Source organism: Mercenaria mercenaria, chromosome 1 (genome assembly GCF_021730395.1).
Source record: "Mercenaria mercenaria strain notata chromosome 1, MADL_Memer_1, whole genome shotgun sequence".
NCBI lineage: Eukaryota > Metazoa > Mollusca > Bivalvia > Venerida > Veneridae > Mercenaria > Mercenaria mercenaria.
Window position 1 is genome coordinate 3,756,483 of NC_069361.1, and position 19,597 is coordinate 3,776,079.

At 35.6% G+C, this 19,597-nt stretch overlaps 1 protein-coding gene across 2 annotated transcripts in view; it reads left to right on the forward strand.

Moving 5' to 3' along the window:
- Positions 1–19,597, forward strand: part of LOC123545144 (adenylate cyclase type 10-like) — an 89,171-nt gene that overhangs the window by 43,768 nt on the left and 25,806 nt on the right. The window contains exons 20-27 of one of the 2 annotated variants that reach the window (XR_006685273.2): positions 1,648–2,163; positions 4,721–4,853; positions 5,426–5,621; positions 9,544–9,660; positions 11,550–11,713; positions 13,662–13,812; positions 13,947–14,038; positions 18,048–18,159. Coding sequence is in view for 1 of the 2 variants with exons in the window: in XM_045331455.2 (XP_045187390.1) it covers positions 1,648–2,163; positions 4,721–4,853; positions 5,426–5,621; positions 9,544–9,660; positions 11,550–11,713; positions 13,662–13,812; positions 13,947–14,038; positions 18,048–18,166 (1,488 nt within the window). In the remaining variant the exon portion in view is untranslated. Of the gene's footprint in view, positions 1–1,647; positions 2,164–4,720; positions 4,854–5,425; positions 5,622–9,543; positions 9,661–11,549; positions 11,714–13,661; positions 13,813–13,946; positions 14,039–18,047; positions 18,167–19,597 lie in introns of both variants that reach the window. The other variant, XM_045331455.2, reaches the window with a different exon arrangement.

Genomic DNA, 19,597 nt, shown 5'->3' on the forward strand with positions numbered 1-19,597 from the left:
CATATTCTACCTCAGTAACAGCATATATTGACTATTAGTAAAGAAAATCATGATTTTTGGGCAGCATCAAGAGCCATTTCAAGCGATTATGATCTCTTGTCCGACAAGTGATCGGTATTATTTTGTCATAACGGTCTGCTGAACTTTTTAAGACGACGCGAGGGACAATACGACTACGTAAACGTACAAAAGCCGCCGTGTTTAATATCCGTATCAGTGGTTTTGCGTTGCTGTCAGCCATTTGCTAAGAAATATAACAATTAAAATAATAAAAAGTTCCCTACTTTGATTTTATCCTTTATTATATAGAGGTCAGCTTCAATTTGAACATTTGAATCTTCCATGTGTTCATGTTAAAACCAGAAGCTGCCATTTCAGTACTCTTAGATAAATCGTCCATTTGAATGAAAATTTAAATGTGCGTGCTAAGTATCCATAAAATGACCACCGCTTTTATACACACAAGATGTCTATATTTGTGTATATCTAGATGACGCATTTATATGACGTCATTTATTTACAAACCGGTTATTAGTATTAATAAAAACGTTTGTACATACTTGTTCCAGTTTGTTTAGTTCTGCTCATTGTTTTCTCGTTTAGGGCAAACCCATTATTTTAACTGGGGACCATACGCCGCTTTTCATGGAATTACACGCTAGTGTAGCATTGAAGGTTCCATGTGCACCGGCGTATGAATACATCTGCGGATGTCTCTAAATTGTTTTTTGTACTTTTAGCATGTGTAAATGTTGAGTTCTGCTCAACCCGGGGCTAGAGGGCGTGGACGGTAGCATGCATTTTAACTACCGTCCTTGAACAGGCTCAATCAAACCGAGCCTGCAACATTTTCGTTTTTGTTGTGTTGAGCGACCTGTGGAGTTTCCACTTTTTCTATTTTATAAAATAGTTGCCCTCGGTCTCAAAATGAATAATGTCTTTCGGGCATGCGGCTGTCAAGCCATTATGCATTTCTTCGTAAACGCGCTCGGAAATCATGTAGTTACGGCCTGAAAGTTTCTATTAATTTCAAGGGCAAATATTCCGTAAACGCGCTGGGCAGCTAGATATTAATCTCTGATTAATCACTGATTTCAGGACTTTGGTTCACAATTCTTACAAGGTATTGTTGAGGCACCTGTCAAACAGGTTGATATAAACATGGCTAATTAAATCGACATGTATAATGATAAAAAATACAACATAAATGAGTATAAAGTAGGAAAAGTAGAAAGTCCACTAGAAAGTCGCTCAACATGACAAAAATAAAAATGCTGCAGACTCGGTTTGATTGAACCTGTTCATGCATGCTACTGTCACCGTCCACGCCCTCTAGTTTCGGGTTGAGCTTAAGTATCAAGGAATCGTACAAACACTAGGGATAACACAAAAAAGGTAACACTTATTTCCATTGTGGTCCTTTGTTTGAATTCCACTGTCCCGGGACTCGAACCTTGTTCTCCGGAACAAGTGTCAAACGACCTATTTTAAATCTTTGCACGAAATTTATTTTTTACAATTTAAGATATTACAAAAGATAGCGCATTTCACATAAAAGTAACGAAATACACTTATTAAACCCGTCTATATCCAGGTATTGTTTTAAAATAATATTTGCACGCAATTCATTACGTCTTCTTTTGGCAGAATTAATTGTGGCGCGGATCGATTCGATGAGGGCAACTGATCAGCTAATGATAAAGTGTGCTGCAGTACTTGGTAAAGTTGTAAGAAGAGATATTCTTGAAATTCTGCTGCCAAAAGCGCATCGTCCTAAACTTGCTGGTACAATACGTAGATTGATGGAAAGTGGGATATTCACGTGCTCTAAAACACCAACATCTCAAGTGGCGGTAAAGAAAGGAACACGTGATGACTATCGAAGTCAGAAGTACAAATGCTTTTGTTATACAAGTGTTTCAGAAACAAGCACAGCTGACACAAATGCTTGTTATGAGCCCATGTTTACGCATCAGCTATTACAGGAAACTGCATACGAAGTTTTGATGGAATCACAACGAAATGAATTACACACGAAAGCAGCGCAGTATCTAGAACTTTCAGCAGATGAACTTAGGGCACACATCCCGCACTATTTGCTGTTTAGACCACCAGCCGATGATCTTGAAGAGCAAGCGAAGCTTATTGAACTAAAACTTGCTGGTTTGTGTTCAGTTCTAATGTAATCGTTTAGTTTAAGGTATAGGTAAATGGCAAAAGTGTATCGAAATACATTATATAGTATACTTGTAATTATACCCCCACCAAACATGTTTTGGAGGCGGGGGCTATATAGGAGTCAGTTTTGTCCCGTCCCGTCGCGTCGCGTCCCGAAATCTATTATCTCAGTTACTACTAAATGGATTTGATTCAAACTTAAAATAGATGTATCACCTTATCACCCACATCATGTGACACAAGATGCATAATTCTGACACCAACTTTTCATGAATTATGCCCTCTTTTACTTAGAATTTAAGGTTAATTTTGATGCATTTTCACTATATCTCAGTTATTACTGAATGGATTTGATTCAAACTTAAAATAGATGTTCGACCTTATCACCCACATCATGTGACACAAGGTGCATAACTCTGAGTCTCTGACACCAAATATTCATGAATTATGCCCCCTTTTGCTTAGAATTAAGGTTAATTTTGATGCATTTTCACTATATCTCAGTTATTACTAAATGGATTTGGTTCAGATTTAAAATAGATGTTCCACCTTATCACCCGCTATCTTATGACACAAGGTGCATAACTCTGACACCAAGTTTTCATGAATTATGCCCCTTTTACTTAGAATTTCAGGTTATTTTTGATGCATTTTCACTATATATCATTCTGATTGGCTTAGAGCCAAAGGGAAGTAACCTTTTTTTAAACTTTTGTACTGAGTTTCTTCCCCTCAAATTCCAAGAATTAGTCTATTTTTAGAAATTTTAATTTTAGATTTTCAGTATGATAGGTATTTTTTTTACAAATAGTCCTATGTATACTAGTCCTATGTAAAAAGTAAACATTTTTCTGTGGTAACATGTGTCGGTAAGACATTTTTATGTATTAATTTTTAGTGTATCTCTTATATTATATATTTTTATATTTACCTCATCCTTTATACTGGACAAATATACTAGTATTACTTAAATGTGCCGAGGAAGCCCAGGATGAACTACTCCAAAGACGAGTATTTTTTTTTAAGTATTTTTTTTTTTACGTTTTATATTAATCTAAGTATTCTTATGGTTGATGGTTGCCATTCTTCTGTGACAGGACCGTATGGTGGGGGTATAAGTCACTCCTGTGACAGTTCTAGTTTATACTGCAAAACATTTCATATATCGTTATATATGCCCGTGAATAGGAAGCTGTAATGCGATCGGGCTGTTTGCGGCGTCCACGAAAGTTGTTCTCTGTCTAATGTTAGCAGTTCCTATTCAGTGTTCACCAGTCTTGGTCAGATTGGTTATGGACATAATATCACGGCCAGTTTGTATAAATAGGTATGTCAACGAAGTCTCCGTAGTTGTGACGTTTCAGTTACTCTCAAAATGTTTGTGCATGTCTGTCAGCCAAGTTTGATACCCAGTTAGGTCCATAAAGTCTCTGAAATTTAGATAACTGAATTTAGAAAATTGATATCACCTGCTTTCTAACTTGAGCAGTTCCTAGCCAGTGTTCAATAAATTGTGCCATACTATTTTAGTAGCCAAATTTTTGACCGTCTGGATGGCTCTGGGGTTATGATCATTAAATTACTAAAACTTGCGAAAATTGATAGCGACTGCTCTGTCACTTGAGTTAACAGAGATATGGTCATAGTAACTCGATTAAGTTGGAATACCAGCCGGATAGTCCGAGTCAATCTTGAGATATGCCCATAATTACGAAAATTGATAGTGACCGCTTAAAACCTTGAACAGTTATTATCCAATGTTCCCTATACTGAATCAGAATGTTTCTGGCAATATTTTTTTTGGCCAAGTTCAATAACCAATCGTTCATTTTTAGTCTCCTACAGGTGGAACACCGGAGGGGACTATAGGAATGCCCTCCGTCCGTCTGTCGGTCTTTCCGTCTGTGAATATGGATCCTGCAATAACTGAAAAAGTATTCAAGCTAATTAATAAACCTAGGTATGTGTATACAGGGCAATATATGTAGATTATGTACGTACATGACTTAAGCTTGTATGTCAAAGGTCAAGGTCACTGTTGAAGGTCAAGTAATTGTTTCTGCTCTATAACTTTTATATGCATTGATGGATTGTCATAGTGCTACACACAAACGTTCCCCATGATAAGACTATGTGTTAACGCATAATCTATGCTTTCGGTTAAAGATCAAGGTCACTGTTCAAGGTCAAATAAAAATTTGTTTCTGCTCCATTATCTTTAATTGCATTGAAGGATTTTAGTACTAAACAGAAATGTTCCCCTTGAATGGACTATGTGTCATGTACATGACCCACGTCAATGTCACTATTGAAGGTCAAGTATTTTTTTCTTTCACCGGTAGGGGACTTCTGTGTTGCCAATGCAATACCTGGTCACTTGTTGTCCCTGGATTTTGGCCACTAAATCATTGAATTTGAGAAAATTGCCAACTAATTTGCTCAGTTTGAGTATTTTTAAAGTCATAAGTAACTTGCTTTGACATGCACATATTGTGACAGTTCGGCGCTCTTGTGTATCTTCAATGTAATGATATTTTTTCAGATGTCGATGCTGTTATATCTGTACGAAGAAAAAGCCTCGAGACTGAAGAGGCAGAAAATAAAAAAGCTGTTTTTGATGCTGTTGAATCAAATTCAAAACGTGGGCGTAGACAGGCAGTTTTCGTATCATCAAAGTAAGAATTTCATTTTCATTGTAAGTGTTTATTTAAGCTCCCCAGTGGTGTTTTTGTCACTGACCGTTCCAAGGCTGTGCCCCACTGTGTTCCTTTGTTTGTTCGTTTTGTCCTTGTGTGTTGACTTTTTGTGCGCGCGTGTTTGTATGCTTATTGTTCGTCTTGTCCTTATGTGTTGGCTTTGAGTGTGTGTGTGTGTTGTTCGTTTTGTCCTGATGTGTAAGCTTTGAGTATGTGTGTGGTGCACGCGTTTGCGTGATGTGAGGTTCGTTTTGAGGAGGCTGCGCTTTTGGTGCGTGGCACTCCCTGTTTGATATTTTTCTTTGTTTTTATATGTTATTTTGTTACATAACAAAGTCAATGAGCGACGTAAATGACGTGTTATTTTTTTTTATTCAACCGTTGTTTGGGATTAATAGTGAATTAAACAGACTTTACCAGATTTTACGACATTGTTGTAATATCCAAAAAGCTGTTATTTAATTTCTCCGAAAATAGTAATATAGATTGTACAGCTGCTGACCTGCAGATAGATATAACAAAAATGAAGTACTTATTTTCGTCTACTACAGCGAAGCTTTCCAGCTAATTGATGAAATCGCTGAAGGTGGTAAACCGCTGGAGCCAACGTGTGTTTATGTTCTGAAATTATTGCCCATCTATACATCACTAGTTCATCATTGGAGATGTATCAGCAAAACAAAAGATGCTCTTTCAACACTTGCCGAAGCAGTCGCTGCCTCCCTGGTCATTGATCGTCAAGAACAGGTTATGGCTTACTAAAACGTATACTACGTGCTGTTTATTTATCAAATGTTCTCTTAATTGAATATTAATATACCCCATTTTGTGACACTGAAAGTGTTTAATAGTCACTACAAGGTAGTCGGTAAGATCTTAATTGTCCAATAGAATTCGAACAATTTATTGAATTAATTTCATGCTGTTGGGAACTTGGGTATTTTTGCATAGTTTAAAAGAAAAAGTCTGCTCTTCATTACAAGTTTAAAATTTACATGAAACCTACATGGAATCAAACAATTAAACTTTTTTTCCCAGTCATTTTCTTCCTTTACCACCTACTAAGAATCATTCTTTTAGTTTTACAATTCGTTTTTATTTGATATCACACATTTAGAGAGTATAATAAAACATATTTTTGGTTTTAACTAAGCAGAAGGAGCATGTAGCTTAGGTTTATTTAAAAATCATAAGAAATACAACGTACCTTACACATTTTTAATCGTCCCCTTTCAGTAAATCCACCAGAACAAAAAAAAAACAACATTTATAAATAGTTGGTACACTTTGAAAAGGCTGGCTTTGGACCGACGGATAAATGCTGAAAAGATTGACGAAAGTCGTTTGGGTGTCAAACTTTAGTTTCCGCTCAATAACTCGAGTTAGAGGTGACTGATGAAACTTGGTATTTAGTTAGCTCGCATAGAGAGCTTGGGATTGCGTATGAGGTCACTGGTTCAATGTCTAGGTCACTGTTAATAAAAAATAGAAAACAACGGTTCCCACGCAATATCTTTAGTTTAGTTTCATATATTGAAATTAATATGGCCTATAGGTTGGAATTTTGTATGGAATCTTTTGGGTCAAGTTCAAGGTCAGCATAATTTAATTGACCTAACTACACGTAGCATAACATTCTCACCATGGCACAGTGGGTTAAATTGTTGGACTACTAGAATTGTACCTATTTGAAATGTTGAAGTTTGAAATTCAAGTCCAGGTCTTACTTTTTTATCTTTATTTAAAAAGTCATTTTGTTGCCGTAGGGTCAAGGTTACATTTACTTATTTATTATCCTCCGCCGATGAAACGGGAGGGGGGTATTGAAATGGCGTTGTCCGTCCGTCACGTCCGTGCGTCCGTGTGTCCCTCCGCAGCCATTTCTCAGTAACACGCAGGTAGAATTTCATGAAACTTGAAATAAACATTAACCAACATACTGCGATGATGCCCGTCGAGTATTTTTTTTTATTGGTCAATTTCCCTTAGATTTATTGCCCTTGATTTAATGAAAAATCAATGTAGGCAGCCATTTCTCAGTAACAAGCTGGTAGAATTTCATGAAACTTGAAATAAATATGAACCAACATACTTCGATGATGTCTGTCATTTTTTTTCAATTGGTCTATTTTCCTTAGAGTTATTGCCCTTTAATTGTTTGAAAATCTACAGATTTATACATAACAAATCAACCAACTGGTAGAATTTCATAAAACTGCTTTCATTCTTTTCCATGAACACTTACTATAAACATGTGAAGTTGTGTACCCACACCTGGTCACCACCTTGCCTTGGTCACACCCCCTCCCCCAACCCCCCCCACCTCCCCCACCAAAAAAAATTTTCCTTTTCATTATTATTTTTTTCAAACCTTCCATGAATATTTATCAACATTGCCCTTGATTTAATGAAAAATCCATGTCGGCAGCCATTTCTCAGTAACAAGCTGGTAGATTTTCATGAAACTTGAAATAAATATGAAACAACATACTTCAATGATGTCTGTCATTTTTTTTCAATTGGTCAATTTTCCTTAGAGTTATTGCCCTTTAATTGTTTGAAATCTACAGATTTGTACATAACAGATCAACCAATTGGTAGAATTTCATAAAACTACTTTTAGTCTTTTCCATGAGCATTTATTATAAACGTGTGAATTTGTGTACCAACACCTGGTCACCACCTTGCCTTGGTCACACACTCTCCCCCTCCCACCCCCACCCCTGTACTGTTCCCCCACCTCACTCCTCCACCCAGTGATGCTCATCATCACGATCATGCATCACCCTCCCCGCCCCCCTACATTTTTCTTTCATTTTTAATTTTTCATCAATATTTATAATCAACATCGATGATCAGTGACAATAACTGATGTTTTGTACCTTCACCCTGTCACCTTCGCTGCCCACCCTTCCGCATCCCCCAACTAAAAAATAGCATTCATTTTCTGTTAAATAGATTTTGACTAATGAAATTATTTGCTTCTTAGTAACATCCTTAACTTTTTGCTGGATATATTTTTTTGCCATTCCTTACCACAAACCCTTTCGGTGGGGGATACCAATTCATCGAATTTGCTTGTTTTTCATTGTGATCATCACAAAGATGGTTTTCGCTTTATAACTTTTGGTAGGATTGACTTACTGTTATCAAACGTGGAATATAGCAAGCTAATAGTAAGAACTGATTGTAGATCCAACTCGGTATGTAGTATAGCGTGATGTAACTGGTGTTAGGAGTGGGTTTTGGTGTATTTTCTAGAGAACTGGCTGCATCGCGTGAATCTTGAAGAAACCTCAACATCTATGCTTTGCTGGTGTAACCCGACATGTATAGCAAATAGGCCCATTTCTTAACAGAATTTGCTAGCGTGATGCAAAGTTTGATTATCTGGTTTTCGTGGGATTTCCATGTTTGTATCTTGAAGTCATGAAGTTCTTTGCTAGTTTTAAATGATATGTTAGAAAATTTATTTTATAGGCATTAATGTTGAAAATTCATAAACCAACACAGTTTTGTCAAAACATGTTTCGCTTTAATAAGCTTCTTCAGTTGACAATAACATACACAATGATACGTGAAATACGGAAATGTTGACGCGCCAAATGGACGTCGACGTTTAGACGCCATAAATGGCTGATAAAAGTGCAGCATGAAATAATACGTCTATGAATGTTAAATAATATACATTATTATTCTATTTTTCAATGTAATAGTTGTAGACGTCATAATTTAGATAATACACATAAACTCATCATTAATTAACTGGATCAATTGATACATGAATTTCCACAGAGACTCGGCCAGTAAATAATATTCAAAAAAGTGGAAATAAACAGTTAATTATTGAAGATTCAAATACAAAAGTTTTAAAGGTAGAATCTAACAGAGATTCATTTTAAAATTCATAAAACCACGATAAAGGCACACTTTGTTATATATATATATATGAAGGAAAGACATTAAATTATTAACAAGATAATTTAACATTTAAAAAATTAATCTAATTGTTTATAATATTATGCGCTAATTTATTTAGCAAATACAGTATATATGCCAGAATTAATCAAATTACGTTCCAAACTAAACTTGAAGACGGTACTGTCTTTATCAAAATTTTATATATAATAAAGGGAGGTAATAATTAAGATGCATTTTTGTTGTTTTCGTAAAACGCTGTCATAAAAATATTTATATTTACAATAAATTGAGAATACAAACATGTTAAAAATTAAAACTGAACAATTTTGGTAGTGTTAAAATTATACAGAAAGGTTACGTAACTATATAAAACAGGTAGTATATTAAAGTGCAAAACTTAACTTCAACATCATACACATTATACGAGACATTTCAGTTCTCATAAAAGTTACTGTGAGAATTTATACAATGACTGCATTCATACCGTTCGGATATAACGTATCTAATTTATGAATCCAATACGTCTCCTTGAGGAGTCTATCCATGTTATCACGCACTAAGTCAATCGGCATAAAAGTAGTCTTCCATAGAATGTTCAGTAGAATTGAAATGAAGAGCAACATTTGATGAAAAACTTGGGTCACATATACTTCTGATATCAAATTTATGACTGTTCATCCGTTTCGACACAAGTTGATGCGTTTGACCGACATATTGTACTTTACACCTTTTACATGTGATTTTATAGGCATTAGAATTTGTTCATATTGCTCTTGATATGCTTGATGAGATTCAGAAGAGATCACCACACCTAGACAAAAATCAGAAATTGATTTTCGCAAGAATCAATAGGCTTCACGGACAGGTTAGTATACAAATTTATACATTAGAAGCAGAAAGTTCAAAAATACGTTAAAAGTATCATACTTTAATCCCATTAATCCAAAAAGTAGTAGTTTTGATATGAATTGTGAATATGCCTACCAAAACATCATTTTACATATTGTTGCACAAAACTTATGTCAATTGGGTGGCTTTTAAAAGAATTCTGCCCATCTGTTAGATTGTATTATTGCATTAAATGAAAACACATCCTGTGGGTTTGTGTGTTTTACAAACACTTCTTTATTTGAAAGCAAATAAGTACCTAGCGGTCGTTACAAAAACTGACGACACAGTATCTGTTAATTCCTTGATAAAAGATAGCTAAAATTCAAAAATTCAATCTGGCTCTGAAGCAGTTAACCAGTTATTCTCAACTACTATATTTTTGAACCATGAAATCATTGCAGTAAATAACATTATAGTAGAACTTGAATGAAAACAATAAAGTTCCAGTGCTATGTCCGCCTTGACCCATTCGCGCTTGATATTACTTTATACAATGCAAATTAATCCGTCCTTAAATATGAAAATATTTTATTACATAAAACATCATTACAATGTTTATAGTAACATATATGCAATGATTAAGGTTTCGATGGAGGCCTTGAGAAAGAAAAATCAAACAACACCAAATCATAGAAAGAAAGAGTTGTTTGACATGAAAATTGAACAGCATGTAAAACATGTATATTACTTTACGAAACAAGAGTCAGTATACTGATATAAACATTGAATTCCGGAAAAGGGCTGCCTAAAGGGGCTCCACTTCCGGACAGTTAAACGCCTTTAAAAACTCACCATTTTCAAAGAACTGTTACACATGTTTGTTTTGATGCATTTGCAATAGCGTGCGAGTGGTGAAATTTCACGTAACAAGGTGGAACATAGTTTTCAGCAATTGTTTATCTTTTTTTCTTTACAAATGGCATTTATTTTCAAAGGGAGACAACTTTTTCTCAAAGATTACTTAAAATAATCGGAAAAAGTTGTTTCCCTTTGAAAATGAATGCCATTTGTACTTGAAATAATCGGGAACAGTTGTCTCCCTTTGAAAATGAATGCCATTTGTAAAGAAATAAAGATAAATAATTGCTGAAAACTGTGTTCCACCTTGTTATGCGAAATTTCACCACTCGCACGCTATTGCAAATGCATCAAAACGAACATGTGTAACTGTTCTTTGAAAATGGTGAGTTTTTAAAGGTGTTTAACTGTCCGGAAGTGGAGCCCCTTTAGGCAGCCCTTTTCCGGAATTCAATGTTTATATCAGTATACTGACACTTGTTTCTTAAAGTAATATACATGTTTTACATGCTGTTCAATTTTCATGTCAAACAACTCTTTCTTTCTATGATTTGGTGTTGTTTGATTTTTGTTTCTCAAGGCCTCCATCGAAACCTTAAGATAACATTACATAAGATATTATAGAAATTTTTTCTGTTTTCGTTGAAATGTAGGGCCAACCCCCATTGTACTCCATATGTCAATATGGCTAATGTATACACTAATTACTTACGATTTGACCAAACATTAACGGACGTAAAGTATTATAAATGTTAAATCACGGACAATATTCTTACCACTGGCTTAGCACAAACTCTCTCTCTCTCTCTCTTGGTGGTGGTGGTGGTGTGTGTGTGTGGGGGGGTGGCATTAGGTTAGATCTCGACAATCCAAAGTCCATAATTATGCTTGCAATATTGTTTGTAAAAGTTTTAAATAAAAGACTCTAAGACTCTTTAATATCATTGCATTAAGCAGTGCAGTATCCAAGGAAACCGTTCGTGTTACTATACTTGATAATTGAGTTTATAAGAGGAAAATATCATATACGGTATTTAAGAGTGATATATATTTTATTTCATCCAGATTCTATATCATAAGGGTGATGTAAAAGATGCATACAGACTTATGCCGGTAGCTGCATCTTACCTTGGGCTCAAAGAATCGAAGCAACCGACATCTTCACCAGTTCGAAATCTCTGGCTTATCATCAAATTCTTCTGGTGCTGGAGGTTTCGCACACACAACAGGTGGAAAATTGTAGATGCTATTTATGTAAATTGGATTAGAGAGTGGTATTGGAGAAAGTTTGAAGAAAAATGTAAAATGTATTTTTGTTTCCGTGCACAAAAAATGCCGCAAAGAATAGTAGAGAAATTTTAAGTAAATTTTAAGAGCCTGGAAGTAAATTTGTTTTTAAACGGGGGTTATACAAATTGTGAACTGGGACACCATTGTCCATTTACCTGCTATATTGTGTAAACCTGCTTTAATTTATTTGCTTTTACCGTAAAAATATCCCCGTTCTTGGTTTAGATGCTATTATAATTTCTTGTTCTTTGCGAAAGTCAGTCAGTGCTATTATTTTGCTTACTTGTATTCTATGCTTCCAAAAGGATTTTTTCACATATTTCATTAACTTTCACAAACGCGGTATTTAAGTGACATGTGGTGGATGTAAAAAGTATCCCCAGAATTGGTCTTAGGCCACACCAAATTGATAAATTGTTCATCGGATTTTTTCTGAAAAAAATGAGGCGGCGAGCGAAAAAATAATCAAAATATTTGTTTAGGTTTTGGAGAAAATCAGGAGCGAGCGAAGAGCGAAGAAATATATTTATCTTTATTTGGCTCTCGGCTGACTAATAAAAACCTTAAAATAGAATGCATAGCCCTTTTAAATTAAAAAGTAAGTCCCCAGGGATTGAGAAAATCTGACCTGCAGATGCCTAACAAAGCGAACTCGTGAAAAAATGTATTAACAGTGTCATACAGTACACTGTAATCAAATAATGCATGCTTTTGAAAATGCTGTTAGAAAATATGTAATAAACAACAATGCGTAACCTTACACCATACTTATCGCATACATATGTGACTTGAATATTTACTGCTATGAAAATGTAGCATTCTTAGCTGACTTTACAAAGTTTTTGATACATCAAATATTAAGTTTTATATAATAACCAATAGCTCTGTACTTTCAAAGCTTCTGACTGTCATGCCCCTTTTACTGGCAAAGCTCTAATTCAGAAAAGTCGAGCATGATGTCTTCTTGTAGCCTACAGCTTTTTTTCTAACTTTAAACTTTCATAACATATTAAATTTGTTGAAACAAAGTCTCAATTAAAGTCTGAAATGGAGATTAACGTGCATTAACATTAGTCAACTAAATGATTGGAAAATCTGAAAATCGTAACGGTTCTGAAAACAACTCATAATGTAAATTCCTTACCCCACCAACTTTCGTATGCAAATCATTTGCCAAATGCTGATCATTTGGACAGGAAAAACAGAAAACAGATAAGTGACATGCATCAATAAGTATTTACCCTTACCAAAATAATGTAGATTGATGTTATCAAATAAGCTTAGTAAGCTTTTCTTCATCCAGTTTTCAATGAAATAAATCGATTTTTTAGCTTGTGATTTAATTTAATTTTAGCATGTAATTTGGTAAACATTTGAAGAAAATGGCGTAACGGCATAAAGGGGAAACAACTTTAATGCAACTAAATATAAGTGAGACGATGTGTGCATAGTATGTATCTATTTTGATTAAAATCCATTTGAGAACAATCTAGGACTGGAATTATAAGCATTTATACACTTTTACGTCCGTAAAAAGTAGCGCACCAAAAAATTTTGGATTGATTTTTTTCAATGGGGCGAGCGCAAGCCAAAAACAAAAATAAATATTTTTTTTGTGTTTCTGAAAATATACGAGCGGCAAATCCGATGAACAACTTTTTAATTTGGTTAGGCCTTAGTGTTAATATATCTATCGATCGTTTGGGATCGGTGAGAACTTTCATTTTTACTGCAACAGAATGCTGCTTAAGCCGGTACCATGGGGCTACGGGGTGTGGCACATTTCTTTTCCTCTCATTAACCAACTCGGTCAAACCGAGTCTACTATTACTCTGCTTGATTGCGTTCGACCTTTTCACATATTTTATTCGTATATGTTTTGTACAGTGAGTCTCTCGATGTCTCTGTTCTCGAACAAGGCTACCTGTTTACTGAATTGTTCCAAATGGATAAAGAACAAGGGCACTCAAATTCGAAGATAGCGCATGCTGTAAAACTGTTCACAACAATAACTTCTGGAAGAGCGCACATACATCAGGTACTGAAAACTATTATTAAGCTTGTTTAGATATTGTAACTTTACGACGACTGAGTTTTGTTAAACTTAACTTGAAATGGACCACGGCATTTCAAGAAATACTGACATCATTTTAGTATTTTTCTGTTAAACAGGTAGTTGCAGCCTATTCAGCGATGATAGAGTGCTGTCGAGAAAAAGGATGGAAACCAACTTGTGAAGGACTACAGTGGGATCTTCTAAGAATGTAAGGATACTTCGAGGCTTTATTTTTTATTAAGTCAAGCTGACTAACTGAATTTATTGTCCTCTGCCTTTTTCGAAGAAAAAAGGGGGCATAGACATGGAATGCGTCTGTCCGTCACACTTTGTGTCCGGGTTATAACTGTCGTCCATGAATATTTTATAAATAATTTTGCTTTTTTTTCCCATAATGAAACAACGTGTTTCACACAAGACCCACTGTCTGTTCCCTTTCCGGTTTATAACTCTACCATTTATCAAAGAATGTTGAAAGCATTTGGCACAAATGTTCCTCATATTGAGATAACATGCAATGCACAAGACCCAGAAATCTAACTTAAACCGTCAATGTCACACTTATAGGTCAAAGGGTAACAGATTTGTCTGTGTCTGCATGGTCTACAACTCCGCCATTCAAAGGGTTTTGACATTGCTTGGCACAAGGTTTCTTCATAACGAGAAAATATGCCATGAGAAAGACCTAGACCCCAAGCTAGAGGTCAAGGTCACACTTTGGGATCACAGGTTTAGAGCATCTTTTTAATGTCGTTTCCATACATTTACTATTCATCAAGGTATCTTAAAGTCACCATAATAATACGACATGTCCCGTGCAAGACCAGGCCCCTGTTTAAGAGGTCAATGTCACACTTAGAAGTCAAGGATAATATGTCATTTTTGTTCTTGTCAGTAACTTTAGTTTGTATGCTTAAAAATTCAAGTAACTTGGCAAAATCAGTCATCATAACAAATAGATTTGTCACATGTAAGACCCAGACCTCTAGCTGAAGGTCAAGATCACACATGGAGATAAAAACAATCTAGGTATTTTTGATTAGTCTTTTTATGCATGGATATATATTTAAATAACTTGGCATATATATTCACAATTGCAAGAATGTGTGACATGTTAAAAGGTGAAGGTCATCCAAGTTAACACTCTTTTTTTTGTTGGGTACATGAAATTACTTTTATATAATAATGTTTATCAGTCTTCTCACTAATTAGAAAATGAAGTTATGTAAAGTACGATAATTGGTACTATAAAACAGCTATATACAGTTGTAGATTTCCAGAATGTAAACCAAGGCACAAGTTAAAACTATATTGTGTATATAGGTGAATGCAACATTATAACAGTAGCTCGATCTGGCCGGGATGCTGTATTCGGCTCGAGTGGATTTTTGCCAGATCGGATCTTGTCTTGGGATGCAGTATGATTTGTGGGGAATGTCCATGGGCGAGGGACGTTGATAATGCTGTTACAATTTCTTGTTCAAAGAAGTATCATCACTAATCTATCCAGCCATATATAGTATCCTCGAGAAGTTTGTAGATCATCTTGTAGGATAAAATAGGGTTATTATAATAGTAGCTCGATCTGGGATGCTGTATTCGGCTTTGTCAGATCGAGGGTATGGTATGACGTTCATTTGATATGCATGATCTGTGACAGTTCTATAAATAGCGTATACAAAAGCTACACTAAGTTCTATTTTAACATCCATTGACATTGAAGATTTCGATCAATAATATATAGTAAAAGACTCGTTATAACAGTAGATAGATCTGGCAGTTTGAATTCGGTTCTCGTGGTTTTTACCAGCATGAATCACATGAGGCGCGTAATCCGTCCTGGCAAAATTCACTCGAGCCGAATACAGCATCTCGGATCAAGCTACTATTATAATAACCCTATTGTATTTTTATGCATTCCATTTTATATTTGGCTTGTTAAAAAGTGGGGAAAAATGTTTGTTATAATGAATCAAAAATCTCGGATCAAGCTACTATTATAATATCCCTATTGTATTTTTGTGCATTCCATTTTATATTTGGCTTGTTAAAAAGTGGAAAAAAATGTTTGTTATAATGAATCGAAAATCTTTAGTACATGTATAACATATACACGTAAGGAACACTTCCCGAGTGCAGGACATTCGGGAATTGCACTAGTAAATCAGACTCGATTTAATGTAAGCTTTTGTATCGATTTGTATCAACCACTGCCTGCTTCATATAAATGATTTACAATGATTTACCAAGATTGAGTGGTTACATAGATGTTAGAATGGACAGATTACATGCTTTCCAATAACAAATAGGTTTTACTAATGTCTAGAATATATGTATAGCAGGGTTCTACAAGTCGCTACTAATTGACACGAGAGTTTTCATATTTTATAACATATTTTGTAGCCTTAATAAAAACGAGTCTTCAGATATTTTGCTTCCTTGCGTTCTATTCTTCAGAAGGTTTTTTTTATAGATTTTATTAACTATCACACCTTCTTTAAGTGTATTGTGGTGGCTGTACAATGTATCCCCTATATTCGATCAAGCAGAGTCCGCTTTTATTAGTCCCCTACCGGTGGAACACAGGAGGGGACTACAGGAATGCCGTCCGTCCGTCCGCTCGAGCTTGCATTGCATACTCAGGTGGCTATAGGAACAAAAGGTAACTGTACTTTTTATACGCCCGAAGGTACGTATTATGTTTTGACCCCTTCCTTTTATGTTTCTATAGATATTTTTTTTTTATTACTGGCCGTAGGGAAAACCGAGACCACTTTTCTGTGGTACAACATGGATGATATATCCATTTTTAAGTGTATATTGACATATCTGTACCTTGTAAGGATATTTTTTAGATTTTTTTTCTGTGGACTTTTTTTGGAATTTCTTCCCTTTGTTCTTCCTGTCCTTTGGGCTGTAAAGTTATTTTAATTTTGCTCTCATCCTCCTCTGGTATAACAAGCCTGCCTGCTTGGCTCAATAGGGAAAGCGCAGATCTACGGATCGGGGGACCGCGAGTTGGAGCCCTGGGCGGGGCGTATGTTCTCCATGACGATTTGTCAAATCGTTCGGTTCCATCGCTTATTCATGTAGAGAAGTTGGCAGTTACTTGCGGAGAACAGGTTTATACTGGTACAGAATCCAGGAACACTGGTTAGGTTAACTGCCCGCCGTTACATAACTGAAATACTGTTGACAAACGGTGTTAAATCCAAAACAAACAAACAAATCCTCTCATGTAACCATTCAGGCGTTTATTGCCCCGCATGGCGGAGCTCTTATTCTTTGATGTCATTCATTCCGTAATCTTTTATGTGACTAGTTTTTCTTAACGTGGCTAAAGGAACAATAGAGAGAACAGAGTAGCCACATAAATTTCCATATGTAGGAACGTCCGACTGTCCATCCGCAAATCTGGGTCCTGCGATAACTCAAAAAGTATTTAGGCTAGGTAAAATAAAGCTCAGTGTGTATATGTATATAGAGGGCAATATGTAAATTATGCACGTACATGCCTTATGCTTGTAGGTCAAAGGCCCAGGTCACTAATGAAGGTCAAGTAAAAATGGTTTCTATTCCATAACTTTTGCATGCAGTGATGGATTATCTTAGTGCTGTATACAAACGTTCCCCATGATGAGACAATGTGTCAACGCATGATATATGCTTGTCGGTTACACACTGTGCGTCGGTACTGTGCGTACTGTTACACACTGAGCGTGTGTACTGTGCGTACTGTAACACACAAACTGAGCGTGTGTACTGTTTAAGGTCAAGAAAAAAATTTGTTTCTGCTTCATTACTTTTAATTGCATTGAAGGACTTTTAGTATTACACAGAAATGTTCCTCATGATTAGACTATGTGTTGCGCACATGACCCATGGTTGTCGGTCAAAGGTCACGGTCACTATTGAAGGTCAAGTGAAATTGTTTTTTCACCGGTAAAGGGCTTCTGTATTGCCACTGCAATAATTGGTCTCTTGTTTTTAAGTGCTCAAGCCGGGGATCAGTGGGCGTGCACGGTAGCATACATTTACACTATTATCCACGGACTGGCTCAATTAAACCAACAGTAACTCAGCATTTTCATTTTTATCATGTTGAGCGAATTATGAAGTTTCCATTTTTTGCTGTTCTATGTCACATATGTAATTACTGGAATTCAAATGAATAGACAGGTTATCATGTTTTTTTTTAATTTTATTCATATGTTTAGATGCGCGAAAAGAAACGACGAACTTTCAACATACGACAGAACTATACTTTGTGAGATCTATGGAACTAGTTGCATTGAGAACTTCTTGCACGGACACTTGGAGAAGGCCAAGGTAGTTGGTATGTGGCGAAAGTTTTGAAGTTAATGTGGTTTACGACTGAATGCCTGTTTTCAATATGCGTATAAATAGATAAGCCGTTTGTAGCGTTTTTATCATTTCAATTTAGGCAGTCGTTTAACACTGTTGCATAAATGGTTGGAAAACGAATAGCAAATTCGGTTTAAAATTTAAGGTATTGGACCCCTAATAGTAATGTTTAAAAAAATGGCATTTGCTTGGTATATTCTTAAAGTTGACCATGTTTGGCACTGTGTTGCAAATTTTAAACAGCTTTATATTTCCTCAAGCTAAAGTAAAGACAAATTTCAATGTGATGGCCACTATCGAAAACGTTTGCAGAGAATTCATTACAGCATTAATTTTGATAAAAGAAACATCAAACTATTGTTAAACAGTTATAAAACACAAAATAAAACTGTAAATATCATTTTTTCTAGGGTGCCCCAAGTTAACAGATTTAATGAGACAGAATTCACACTCCAACATTGAAAAATTAAGGTCGGATCATGTGGGTCTGTTTTGAATATTGATCACTTCATTCAAAAATAACCTTGGGGCAGAAGTAAAACCTACCTGCATTTCTTCCACAATATGAGGGCTAAATAGAGAACTTTTACCGCATGTAACTCAGTATTTTTAAAGATGTCTAACTCTACCCCTTCTGATTCAGAGGTAAATTCACTTTGAACAGCAAGAAATCGCTTATAAAGTGAAAATATTCCACTTTTGCACAATACATCCATAATAAGTCTTGAAAGAAGTAAAAACTTACTAGAAAAAAGGAAAATATGGAAAAAACAATTTTGGTCCCAGTGGGGCTTGAACCTACGCCCGCCCGCCTTGGGCCCCCCCCCCCCCCCCCACACACACGAAAATTGCAGTCAAAGTAGATTTATGGTAGGAATTGAATACTCTTCAGAAAAGAGGTACTCTATTACGGGTCCAATACCTTAAGTTCGCAGTATTTTAAGTTGCTCTGAGATTTTGCCGAAATGATTCGTGTTATGGGTCTGGTAATGTGTCTTATGTAATGGTTCAAAGACGAAAAGTAAAGTGATTAGAGGGTAAGATCTGCTGAAAATTCAGCAAATTCAGGTCGGTCGAAGATTGCAATGTGAGACAAAAATTCATTGAAAATAACAGAAATTCTTCTAAATGATACTAGATTTGCACGCATTGTTGGTATTTCACCATAATCGATCCATGTTTTCATTTTAAAAAGAACTCATGAAAGGAAGGTGGGTGGGTGCGTGCTGCATCTACTGGCTGACGACACGAAAAAATGTTCGTGTTGGAACTGCCACCAAAGTGTTGTTCAAGTTGATTCCAAATTATGACAAGTTGTCGTCAGATGTGATGAAACCTATGTATACTATTCTGAACCGGTGAAAAAAGGTTTGGAACAAAGTGTGGGCTACCACCAATCGTC